Source organism: Xiphophorus hellerii, chromosome 18, assembly GCF_003331165.1.
Source record: "Xiphophorus hellerii strain 12219 chromosome 18, Xiphophorus_hellerii-4.1, whole genome shotgun sequence".
NCBI lineage: Eukaryota > Metazoa > Chordata > Actinopteri > Cyprinodontiformes > Poeciliidae > Xiphophorus > Xiphophorus hellerii.
Window position 1 is genome coordinate 19,313,712 of NC_045689.1, and position 13,531 is coordinate 19,327,242.

General features: G+C 37.6%; 1 protein-coding gene across 1 annotated transcript; it reads left to right on the forward strand.

Annotated features, from left to right (window-relative positions):
* The first annotated feature begins 667 nt into the window (after positions 1-667).
* On the forward strand, positions 668-9,586 carry rab38a (RAB38a, member RAS oncogene family). The gene is made up of 3 exons (XM_032545353.1): positions 668-1,314; positions 4,220-4,500; positions 8,446-9,586. The coding sequence occupies exons 1-3, from the start codon at positions 1,113-1,115 to the stop codon at positions 8,599-8,601; spliced, it is 639 nt and encodes a 212-aa protein (XP_032401244.1). The 5' UTR covers positions 668-1,112; the 3' UTR covers positions 8,602-9,586.
* The last annotated feature ends 3,945 nt before the right edge of the window (positions 9,587-13,531 follow it).

Consider the following 13,531-nt stretch of genomic DNA (forward strand, 5'->3'; position numbering starts at 1 on the left):
CGTGTTACTTTTTTTTTCTGTGGGGTTTGGTGATCTCTGTTTTCCTGATGGCCTTGTTTTTGATGCTGTTTCATTGCCAGAACCCTGAAGGGAACTTAATTAATCAGGTGAAATTACAGTTTGCTGAAATGTGCTACACAAATAAAATTTGATTGCTTGATTGATTTCATGCTAATGTACTGTAATTAATTATATAGTATGCTTTTGGGTTTGACATACTAACTCCTTGTTTATTTTTTTGTTTTTTACATTTTGTCACATGAAGTTTTGCATAATCTGTTACAAACCAACACAGAGTGGTGCATAATTGGAAAATGGAATAAGAATGATCCTAGTTTTTTACAATTTTGTACAAATTGAAATTTTTGCATCAATGTTCAGATCAAAGCATTGATGTGTTAGAAAGTCCCAAATGCTACAAATTCACATCACACTTTTAAGATTTATTTATTTTTTGTGTATGAAGAAATTCAAACTTTTTATCCCTTTCTTCACATATTATGCACTACCTGTGTTCATATTGGGTGGAGGGGATTCTAGACTTTTCCAAGATTGGGGAGGTCCAGACCCCCGATCCCTCCCCGGGATGTCCGCCTATGATGCATTTTCTGGAATAGATTGCACTTCTAACTAAAACCATCACTATTTTTAAATTTATGGACAAGAAATCTTTAAACCAAGAAAATATAAAACCAGAATCCTAAAGGCCATGACATCTCAACTGTTTACTTTTGAATTCAATTACGCTCGCTACTTTAACTTGTGTAAACGCTCTTGGTACTTTTGCCACCCTTGTTGGTGTAGAGATAATCGTTTATACACGTTCCTCTAGGAGGATTTGCGTAAATCCCGATTTTGCGTGTTTCTACTGTAGTAGAAACGGTCACTCCCAGGCAGCAGCAGCAGCGGCCCGTCCTCAGTCACAAGGTCCAGACGTCTGCGTTCCACTTCTCTCCGAGGGGCCAGGGCGTTAACTACCGTACCTCCTCTTCTGATTCTCCACGTTTCTCTCTGTATTCTACCCTGAGTGTTTTATTTTATTTTTTTTCCCATATTCCGAGTCCTCTCCATTACGGTGGATTCATGCTGAGCTCTCGCCCTCCTCGGTCGCCATGCAAAACAACCACCATAAGGAGCACCTCTACAAGATTCTCGTTATAGGAGACCTCGGGGTCGGGAAAACCAGCATCATCAAGCGGTATGTTCATCACAACTTCAGCCCCAACTACCGTGCCACCATCGGAGTGGACTTCGCCCTCAAAGTCCTTACCTGGGACCAGGAGACGGTGCGACTGCAGCTGTGGGACATTGCAGGTACGGTGGCAACTTTTACGCACATAGTATATGGAATGGGAGAAACACACAGTGGAGGCAAACAGAAGTCAAACTTATTTTAACGTCTCCTTCGTTTGTCTTAACTTGGCTTTTAATAAACTAACTATTGAAATGTGTGGAAGTTGTGGTGGAGGAGAAGCTGCACACTTAGGTTATATTTTTATCTCTGGAAAAGAAAAGTTGTTAGACAAAATTACGACTAATTACGTTTAAAGCGTGACTTTAATTTTGTCTGTATCTCCCCCAGCAATTCAGTGAATCTGCTTTATGGGCACAAAATGAAAAAAATATATGTTTGAAAATAAAAATGTTAGTTAGTTTTAAACTAAGATTCGACTTTTGGATTGTCTTTTTCTTTGGTAAAGGCCCCACATGAAACCAAGTGACTCTTAAGTCAATTTCTAAGCATTCATTTGATAAGAAACATTTCATGTCATAAAAAAACATTTTAAGTGATTTTAATGAAGGAGGCTCTTTATTTCAGGTTCATCACATGCCATGTCTTCAGGACAGTGACAGTTGTTAATATGAATGATGTGGCTCATCACCCAGGGCGGCATTCTAATGGAATTAGATACAAGCAGCCAGGAAAATAATAAAAAAAGAGAATTATCAGTCAGCTGCCTTTCAGATGAGTTTTCCATTTTTTATTCAGTTTTTATACATGCTTAGTAAGAAAATATGATATAAAAAACATAGAAAATAAATTTTTAAAAATATTTTGGGAATCAGAACAACCTTAGCTTAAAACAGACATGAAAACTGAAATGTAGAAACTGATCTGACTAAATCATTCTACCTTGCAGATTCTTTAAAACGCAGAGTTGTGATTCATGAAGTCTACATATATATGTAGGCAGTGGAAAAACATGATAATTCTTCATCTAAGATCAGCTAGTGCATTGCTACATGTTCATTTATGCCAAAAAGTAAATAATTTATATATATATATAAGCCAGAGTTACATTGCTTGACCACCTTTCTATTGTCTGTGATACTGTGATGTTGTTATTCTTCACCTCTGAGAAATTGTTTCCTTCTTTTTGCCATCACATTTCATAGTTGCTTCACCGTGAAATGGATGCATGTTGATATTTAGACGGCGTTGACTGGTGATGACTGTTCTTACAGCAATGCTGTTCATACATCCTGAAAGAGTTTAGAATATCATCACAGTTTTGTTGCCCACAGAAATGAGTAATAATTCAGCTTTTTTTAATTTGCGATTGAACGCCAGTGGGCATGATGACAAACCTGAAGGCTACAACGGTTTCAGTGTCACATGAGTGTCGGCTGAGGTTTAGAAGAATCCTCTGACCTGCTGCTCTCTCCCCTCCTGTGCGCTCTCTCCAGTAAGCGCAAGCAGTCATGTGGCTCAGACTCGTGAGGGAGATTTGAGGCTCAAGATTTCGTGTACAGAGAGCTTTTATTATGAACTGAAAACCTTCTCCTTTAGAGGAAATAGTAAAGTAGTGTGAAGGTTTCCAGAAGTGGGAAAACCTCAATTGTTGTGCATTGTTTCCCCATTCAGTTTGGACCATAAAGCATTTCATAATATGCACTGTTCATAAATCTGTTCTTAAAATCATAATTTAAAACTGAAAATTTAGTTGTCACATCAGTAGGAATTGACTTTGTGGGAAAATATTTTGTGGTTGATGATAGACTTAAGTTTCTCCAGTCAGTGGCATAATGAATCACTTGCTGTTTCTGTGTATTTTCCCAGGATAAACAACTTTGACTGTTCTATTTTGGTCGGCCATCTTTAAAAATATTGGGGCTTGCCGGATGGCAGAGCTGGTTTCTCTGGCATGTAAAATAAAATCAGATAAGTTTATGTCTTTCAAAATGATGTAAATGCATTAAGAATTTGGAGCTTAGCTTTAAAACACAAAGTACAAGTTTTGTTTATCCCACCTAAAATATGTATTTTTTAAAAAGTTCATTAATATTCTCCAAAAAACCTCTAAAATGTTGGCCGTTTTCTTCTTTATAACCCTTTAGAAATAAACCTCCAGATTCTATGCTCAGATGATTATTTTAATTTGAATTGTCCACAAGACATGTTTTGATTTATACTTTAATTACATAATACTTATATGGAGAGCATAGTTTTCAAAACTGCTTCAGTGAAGTACAACATTTTTAAACTTTAATGTCACTGTTAAACTGTGATTTGTATTTTTCTCATTTTGCATCTCACCTTATCCTTTTATACATATCACAATAATAACAATTATTATAGCTATTGTATAATATATCTCCCTGAGTCAATTTTTTGTGGTTCCTAAAAAAGATCGTAAGACAATATATTCTCTCTGTATTTGGACAGACACTTGAACTCTTAAGAGAATAATAATATATTAAATTCCTCACTCATTTAAAAAGTGGTTATCACCAGAAAGTGACACCAAGGTCCCCTGTAACATAAGGTGCAACTTTCTGCTTTGTATCAGCACTACTAAACTTAGCAGTATAGGGAAGTGGTTTGAAGACAACCTGCTTGTCCGATTTGTCCTTGAGCTAAGCTGACATGCTGCCAGCTGTTCTCTAGCTAACACTGTGCTTTTATCCACCTGTTCATGTCAGAAACACCACAGCAGGACTGATCAAAAGAACTACCAATCTTCTTCACCCATTTGAAGCAAGACACCATACTGAGTTAGAAAAGAGCTATGCATGAATTATTGCATGAATTTACCCAACTATTGTATGAAAACACTTAGAAGTTTTGTTTACTCTGAAGTTAACTTTTGCCGTGCGTGTACTAGCCACAGGTACACAGAAGATACAAGATCCCATTTGTCTCCCAGTTATGGTGTTTTAAAACTCTGATCTCATCACTCTTCCCCCTTTTTCTGTGTCTGTGTGTGTATTTTTTCAGGTCAGGAGAGGTTTGGTAACATGACCCGTGTGTATTACCGTGAAGCTATGGGCGCCTTCATCGTCTTTGATGTGACTCGGCCGGCCTCCTTCGAGGCCGTCACCAAATGGAAGGAGGACTTGGATTCCAAGCTCACACTAGCCAATGGGAAAAATGTAGCCACTGTGCTTCTGGCTAACAAATGTGACCAGGGTCAGGAAGTACTGACCAATAATGGAATAAAGATGGACCAGTTCTGCCAGGAAAATGGCTTCGTTGGATGGTTTGAGACCTCTGCTAAGGTGAGAGAAACAGAGACATGTGTACACGCAGAAACATTAAAGGCAGTCTCAGTGGTTACAGCCCCTGTTTCAAGGCCTGTTTTATGAAAATGTCCTTAAGAGGCAGTTGACATCCTTGACTCTGTCTGACCCAGCAACCAATTATCTTGTGAGGACATCACTAAAACGACACATTCAAAATGGGATGAGCTGAACTTTACAGGCTTAGTCTTCTATTTGTATTTGAATAAATCCTCAGTAATGGTGCAATGCTCCTTTTCCACAGAGACTCCCAGCACACACTACGTCTGTGTTTTTCCAGGTCAGCTGCACTTGCATCAGCTGCTTTGTCTTCCAGAAAGGGTTGTCCACGAATGCAGTTGGAATACATTAGCTCTATTCTCTAGCGGCTACACAAACTGTAAAGCAGTAGATTCACATTTTGTGAGTCAGTCATGCAGAAATTAAGTTTGATTAATGCCATACGAGTACTTTCTACTTTCTGACTGTCCAAAATTTGTCTCATCCAAATACATTTTTAATGCTAAATTATAAGTGACCAAACCTGATGTGGAACCTTCGAAATATATGTAATATGCTAAAAATGAAAGGCCAATAATCTGATATATAACTTGGAAAAAGAAAAATATTACATTAGCATGGAGAATAAAGTCCAAGCAAACATTGACAGAAAGTCAGTATAAATATTACCAGTCTGTGACCAGTCTGTATGTCTGCAAGTCAATGGTTCTGAAAGAAAAATCTGAACATGTACCGCTGGATCTTATCTGTTTTTATTGGACCTTGTATTCATGGACCATCAATTCATGGACCAAGAATTAATGGTCCATAAATGTAAAGTTTGAGTGAGATCAGAGATGGTCCGTCTCTGAGTGGACCACAGAGATGTTGAACATGGATTGCAGACATGCAATCAGCTGCCCACTGCTCATGATGATCCAAGCAGTGGTGTGTTCAGGGTCAAAATCATGTTCACAGTTCAACGGTCAAATTTTTCTAAGAGAATTCTTACTAATATTCCCATCTCTGGTTTCAATTTTTGCCAACTTCCTACTTTAGTATTTTCATTACAAAAGTATTTACTAGGTTTTAAAGGAGCTTGAAATCTAAGCCACTCATTACAGTAACAATGTTTAATTATTACATCGCTATGACAGCACATTTAAATTTGATGATGTGTTCAAGATTACTGTGTTCAAGTCACATTTGCTGTTAGCTACAAGAAGGAGGATCATGGTGGCTCTGGAGGAGCAACAGAGAACCACAGCTCAGGTGAAATAATCTGTGGTCAACAATATGTGCTAGTTGTGAACTTTATAGGAACATGGCAACAGTAGAGTGGCTGTGTTAGCAGAGTCGTGTGGAGGCATAGCAAATATCTGTTAAAGTGCTCTTGTCAGATAAGAGCAAAAAGTTGTGGGGAATGTATGTTCGGACTGAACTGGAGCTATTTTGCAATTGGACAGGCACTTTTAGATATTATACTTGTAAACCTTTTAAAATTATGAATAGTTTTCCATCACAATTAACAATTGTTCAGCATTTGTGCAGATGTATCACATAAACCCCCATTAAATATATTGAGATGTTGGGTTGTCACATAAAAATTGGCCAAAAAAGTGAATTGATTTATGTCAAATTGTACAACCAGTACAAATAAAAACATTAAAACTTCTTATCAAACAAATTCGTCTTTAACCTAAATCGGGATAACACTAAAGTTAAGAGTAATAGCAAGGAGTAGGAGTTCAGTCAAGAGTTTTTTAGTTTCCTTGTTTATTTTGGAAACATTTGTAGCTGAAAGAAATAGGCACAATATGATTCAAATTAAAGGCGAGTAGTTGCTGACTGTAAGGTGATATACACATTAACACTCTGTTCACACTCTCACTACGACAGTCTGGAATGTCACAACTGGATGGGAGAGATCAGGCTCTCCCCCGTTTTCCTCCCTCTTCCCCCCCACACACACAGAGTCAAACACCTGCACTGCTATCCAAGAAGCCTCAGCTCTCCTTATATCAGGGCAAGTTCTGCTCCGAGTCAACACTATCTCTATTTACCTCAAACAATTACTTTTTTGACAAACTGCATGAAGCACAGCAGATAAAAACATGAGTAAACTTCATGTGAATAAAGTGTGGTGTGTAAGCAGGAAGCTTGATGCCTCACAAGACTTGCAACAGGCCAAAATGCTGCAAACCTCTGACTCTTTCCCAGAACAAATCTTGGCTTTGTTTTTGTTGCAAAAAGAAGAATGATTGTGATGTTGTTGGTTTCCCACCCCCAAATTTAAACTCTGACATGTTGCAACCTGATATATTGTATGTGCAGCTGTTACTTAAGTAATAACAGGCCATGGATATTTGGCATTTTAAGCTACAAATGACATTTGATAAAGAACACAATCTCCCATAATGCCTTGCTTTATCTGAATGATTATAATAGCTTACACATGCTTAATTCACTGCTTCAATTACCTTCAAATTTATTAATCAAACATTTTATATTGAAGTGCTAAAATTAATCATTCGGATGGTTTTGAAATAGGTAATATTACATATTAATTACAGTAAATATTTCAGTAATGTAGCACACAAGCATGCAGGAGAGCAAATTAACTAAATTTGGCCTTTTACTTCACTTGTTCTACTTCAGTGGTATTGTTGGGATATTTTAGAGTACAGTGCTGTACACCATGTCCCAAATTATTATGTAAGTGATATTTTCTCAGATTTTCTTAAATGGTCAATGCAAATGATGGTCAGTATAATTTTCAAGTCATGAACTATTACAGTATAAATCAAATTTGACTGAACACAGCTCTGGTTAGGGGTGGCCAAATAGTAGGTTCATGCACCGCAAACCTCTGGAGGATCCTCCACCTGGAGGTTCCAGAGGCACCAGCAGTTTTAAATATCTGTTTGCTGTTTTGTAAGGGCATTTTAACAGCTGCTCTCTTAATCCAATGAATTTATCTAACGGAAACCTTCCTCATTATGCCTTTATCTGTACAAACCCGTCTTTGTTCTGAATCAGCCACAAATCTCTTCACAGTACGATAACGCTTCAGTTTTCGTTAAATATCTAATGTTTTCATACCTTGTCATACGGCACTACACTATCTGATGATTTTCTTCAGCAGAGATCCTTTCTCTTTCCCATATTTCTTGAAACCTGTGGCCTGCTTAATAATGTGGAACATCCTTCTTAAGTAGATTTCCTTTAATTGAGCTCAGCAGACAAACTAATCAACCCAGCTCTCTGAAATTAATTATAGTGATTCAAAGAGCCCTGACACACAATACCATCTATAAATTTAATAGCACAACAAAAAATTTAATCTTTATGACACTTAAATCCAATTTGCATAATAATTTGGAACACGGTGTATGAAGTAGGGTAGCATTATCTAACATTGTGTAGGAAATCTCTCTGTATAATGTAGCAGTGTGTTGTACAGCATAGGATAATATAACATAGCACAGAACAAATGAGTGCATTCCAATGTGACAAAAGAGGGTCAAATAATTTTTCAGGGTAATGTAACTTTAAGGAAGCCAGTGTAAACGCACAATTCGGGAAACGTAAAATAACCTTTTACTTCACATACCAGTTACATCTTATTATTATTATTTTTGCTTCACTTGTTTATTTTTACGGTCACGTGTAAATGGATGAGTTTGCAAACAGATCACTTGCAGCGTATGTGAATGAAAAGGTCAGACACAGATTGTATGTGTATTATTGCTGCTAACTGGCTCTCTGTCAGCCCTCTCATTTAGTCCTGGTCCATTTCATTAGCTCACTTTCTGTAAAGATTTACAATCTGTGAATTGTTCATAGCCTCACGATAACAATTTGTTGTCTCTCTGTAGCCATCACTTTATAAATCAAGTTGTTGTTTTCCCTTACATCGCTGTCTCTTTTTCATGTTGTTTTCAGGAGAATATCAACATCGATGAGGCAGCAAACTGCTTGGTGAAACACATCATCGCAAATGAAAATGACATGCTGCAATCAGAAGTTCCCGACACAATCACCCCTCAGTTAGAGAAGGATAAAGGCGGGACTTGCTCCTCCTGCTTTCGATCTCAGTAATAATAACGTCCAGCTGTGGGATGTCCCTGTTTTGAGAGTAGTTTCACACAAAGCTATATGCATGTGGACTGTCTTTGCAGGTGGAGGATACTGGTGCCAAATCTTTTCTTGTCTGGATTCCTGTGGGAGTGTGGCGGGGTGACAGAGCCAGTTCTCTCATGAACTGGATCGACTGAAAAAGACAGATAGCTGCAGGTGTGTCCACTTGTCAGAGGCAGGGTCACCCCCTGAGTGTCTTCAAGCATTGGCACGAACTCTTTGGTTATCATAGTGACACATTTAACAAGCAGATGCCCAGTGAGGTTTCAGCAAATCACAGGATATTTGTTCTAAAGATCTGTGGAGCCAATCATTTCATACAGACCGTGGTGACTCTCTTCTGTTCTCCCTCCCTCCACCCACGTCTTCTCTTCATCTATTTTTCCTATCCATTAAAATGGGGGACAATAATACATTTTTCACCATCTAGCAAAAGCGAAAATACTTCAAAGTACACAAAAGCCAGCGTCCTTACACAGTAATCTTTTCATTTAGTTTATATCTTTTTTTATGTTCCAGCAGAAATGGTGGCACCAGGAATGCCTTGTAAAGCATATTAAATGAATGTAACTAAAATGTATTTTCTAACACATCTATTTAATGTTTTCAACAGATAGTCTGCACTTTGTTATTTATAAGTGCACTGATGTTGCACTTTTGTTTGTTTTTCTCACTGAGATATACTTTCAAGCATTATTATAAGGAAATATGTAAAGTTCTGTGTAATAAAGAGATCTGTGGTACATCAAAAACTATTATCTGTATTTAATTTGATGGTTTTACATAAAATGCCTTTCCCATTGTGAAATGGTTGTAACTTTCTGATGTAAATACTTATGTATATAGTATATACAACAAGCTAAGACAGATGGTAGAATTGAAGATGTATTTGTAGTTATCAAACTGTTCACACGAAATAAAAGCTTTGCTGGATTTAACTTTTTAATTTGTGATTTCTAATTTATCTCCCAACAGAAATAGAAATCATGCAAATATCATTTACTTCATCACAAAACAATGTTGATATAATAATGTTGCCTACATCTTATTTTAGTTTAACTGTTGTGAAAACCTCTGTTTGTAAAGAAAACGAAGCCTTTTAAAAATTGCTATAAGCAGAAATCCAAAAGGAGTTTGTATTCAACCCCTTTACTGTTTGCTCTCAATAAAGTTTTTTGTTTAGTAATGTGTGACACTAGGAAAGAGAACAAGGCATGAAAATAGCAGCCCTCCTTTGCCCCCCATTTTATTTTTTATGTTAAAGGTTACTTCCAGCGAGAAACTAGTTAGACTCTATTACAATGTGTGAATTTCGCCATCAGAGGGCGCTCAGCACCATATGCAACAGCTGTTGACACTGGCAACCTGAAGAAGTCCGCCATTGCTGAGAAAACAGCTTACAGCAGATATTAGGAGCAACTACTATAATCGCTGTGCTTTGTGTTCACAGGTAAGCTGAGCCATAAATAATATATATTGATTGTAACGCTAGTAGCCTCTCGTAAGTACCGTCTGGCAGAAAAAAGGTGCTTCAATAGAACCGACCTGCCGAGCCGAATGTGACGCTGGAGTTAGCAGAAGGCTAAAGTAATGATTCCAGTGGTTAGCGCTCGTGTGGGCTCGGTTTGTCAGCTGTAATAGGGCCGCAAAATATTTTCTACATATGTATTTGAGTTCAGTTAATGAAAGTTATGTTGGAGTAGATTTACAGTGACGTCAGTAGTGAGTACTGTATATCTGTTTATTGTTGTGCCGCTCTTTGCTTATTGTGTTTAGCGGTTGACGCTGTGGCAGGCTGAAGAAGTCCGCCATTGCTGAGAAAACCGCTTACCTCAGATATTAGGAGCAGCTACTGTAGCCACTGTGCTTTCTGTTCACAGTTCATACTAAGCAAATATGCTACACCAGAAGTGACCCGGCCCATCATTTCCTGCTGTGTAAAACAAATGCATAGACAGTCTTTATGCACACCACTTTTAAAAGCTTGTAGCTTATCCCTCGCTTCTTTCGTCCCAAAACTATGGAAGCCCGTTTCCGCCACGCTGTAAAAAAAAATAATTATCTCAAAATAATGAGATAGTATCTCATTATAATGAGATAATTTATTTATTTTTTTTAACAGAGTGCCGGAAACGGGCTTCCATAAAAAGCTGTGGTACGTCTCTCAGCTGCTCCTCTGTGAGGGCAGCCAGTAAATGCAGGAAACCGCTTTAGTGTTGCCAAACAAGTAGTCCAGTAGCTTTGCAGAAGAATCCTCGTCTATTTTGAGAGAACGCTACGTGTCTAAAACTTTGATGTTTACAAACCAAAAACTATAGCAGGCTGTGTTAATGTTAAATATTGTCATTTCTTATTATGTGACAAGACTGAAGTGGAAGCTTAGAAGTTGTGCTTAGCATAGCATTGGAACAATTTACACGACAAAATCACAAAAATATCACTTCCTTCTTCAGAATATCTGACTCGTTTAAAATGAAAATCTATCGCAGATGTTTGCACTAATCCTTTTATGTGAACTTTATATTCAAGAAAGAATTTTATGTAAATTGTACGTTTTGTGATTCATATCCTTAAACTGTTGTCCACTTGTTTTGACACTGTCCCTTTGTTGATGCTTTTTGGCAGAATCGGTTTGACTTTATCCACAACAACATAGAAGCACAATTTATGCTGTTATGGGAAGATGTCTTACTTGGCCCCACTAAAAGCTCAACAGTTCAGAGTTTCTCATAAATCCTTTATTGTCACTAGCTAAATATCATATTCATTGTTCCAGGTAGGGGAAGCCATGCCTTGCTGCATTTTACAATAAAGTTAAGTTTTATATCCTGACTATCAAAGACAAAAAATAGCTATTAAAACAATTGAAAGCTGTACTGCACTGCAAATGAACAGTTGGGAACTGAAGCCCCTTAGCTTTTTCTTTATCTCAAATATATATATCTGTATTTGTTTTTTCTTGAGGCAGAACAAATGTTTCACTCTGTCGTTATACAGTGTGTCTGTGAATAAAGTAAAAAAAAAAACACATCCCCCCTCACGTCTCCCCCACACCCAACAGACTTCTTGTGGCTTGGATGTCAAACAGTGATGTTACTCATCCTGTCTATGATATCACTGGTGACTGTCTTTGTATTCACAGATTCCACAGAGAAATTAATTTGCAGTTTAAAGTTTGAACCAGAGCGTAAAGATGGCAGAAAAGGATTTCTTGTGGACCAAAATTGACATTTTGCAGAAGAACCATCGGAAGCTGCAAAGAGAGAACGAGCAGCTTCAGAAGACCGTGGAAAGCCTCAAGATAAAACTTGAGCGCCTTAACAGGACTGACAACGCAGAGAGCTATCAAGCGGAGAATAACATCCTTGTAAATTCAAATGAGTACTACAAGAAGCAAATTAGGAAACTTAATTTGGAACTGGATGAAACAAGATCAACAATACAGCAACTTAAAGACTAAAGACTAAATGTGACACTGGAACAGAAACAGGTAACATTGAGAAAAAATGTAGCGGACTCTTTGAGAGAAAAGACTAAAGAACTGGACTGGCTTGAAAGGGAAAATGAAGAGCTCAATAAAGAAATTGTTGCTATGAAGTTAAAGCATGAAAGGATAAAATCACGGGTGGCACAAAAAAAACCAATGATGTCCCACAAAGAGAAGAAACCGTTGAGGAAAATTAAGAAAACGTCCCGGAAGAAACGCCAAAACCAACGATGATTCGGAGAGTCGGGCGTATTTTTGTTAATATGTGTCAGTCGGGAACGCTAAGGTATTGGGTGCCACCCTGGATTTTTTAATTACAGAACAGGATCTTTGGGGGTTCCTGGCAACAGGATGCTTGGGGGACAGCAGCAGCAGAAGGGGAACTTTGGGGGTTGCTGGCAACAGGATGCTTGGGGGGTAGCGACAACAGAAGGGTATCTTTGGGGGTCGCTGGCATCAGGATGCCTGGGGGATAGCGACAGCAGAGGGGGAACTTTGGGGGTTGCTGGCAACAGGATGCCTGGGGGATAGCAGCAGCAGAAGGGTATCTTTGGGGGTCGCTGGCAACAGGATGCTTGGAGAATAGCGACAGCAGAAGGAAACCTATCATTGTTTTTTCAAGCAATGCTTTGCAAATGTCATGTCAGATTTTTAAGACATGCATATTAAATGTGCAGCTATTCATATAAAGCATTTAAAATAAGTGAGATAGTATTGTATCTCATTATAATGAGATATCTCATTATAATAATGAGATAGTATAATGAGATACTATCTCATTATTTTGAGATAGTATCTTATTATAATGAGATAGTATCTCATTATTTTGAGATAGTATCTCGTTATTTTGAGATAGTATCTTATTATAATGAGAGATACTATCATAATGAGATACTATGTCATTATTTTGAGATACTATCATGATACTATCATTATAATGAGATAATTTATTTATTTTTTTAACTGAGTGGCGTAAACGGGCTACCATACAAAACTCATAGCTCATTACCACATAATGTTGTGGTTATTCAGCTTTTGGTCTGAGTGTGCCACCTAAGATTATTTGTAGCTCCCATTCAGGTGCTCCTGAATTCAAACCATGCTTACGTCTTTGTAATATTCTGAAGAAATGTTGAAAAAAATCTAAACAAAACTGATGACTCCTTTTCTTTATTGACCTGCCCTTAGCTTAGGACATGACTGCATTCAGGAAAACACACTTACTTAAATCTGACTCTTCTTTCATTTTATCCCTGCCAAAAACTTTAAGTAAACTTTATTAACACTGATAGCTAATTAGAAAAGCGCTATCAGGCTTCAAGATTGAAATAGCCACTAACACTAACTACCAGATCTCTCTCCGCATTTTGTGCTTGATTTAACTTTGTGGTTTGATTCCCTTCT

What these genes read in the sequence shown, in the direction of transcription:
- rab38a (XM_032545353.1), top strand. Translation starts at nt 1,113, where the DNA reads ATGCAAAACAACCACCATAAGGAGCACCTCTACAAGATTCTCGTTATA. An exon ending in GCAGCTGTGGGACATTGCAG is followed by an intron (nt 1,315 to 4,219) that starts GTACGGTGGCAA and finishes GTATTTTTTCAG; the next exon opens with GTCAGGAGAGGTTTGGTAAC. An exon ending in GGTTTGAGACCTCTGCTAAG is followed by an intron (nt 4,501 to 8,445) that starts GTGAGAGAAACA and finishes TGTTGTTTTCAG; the next exon opens with GAGAATATCAACATCGATGA.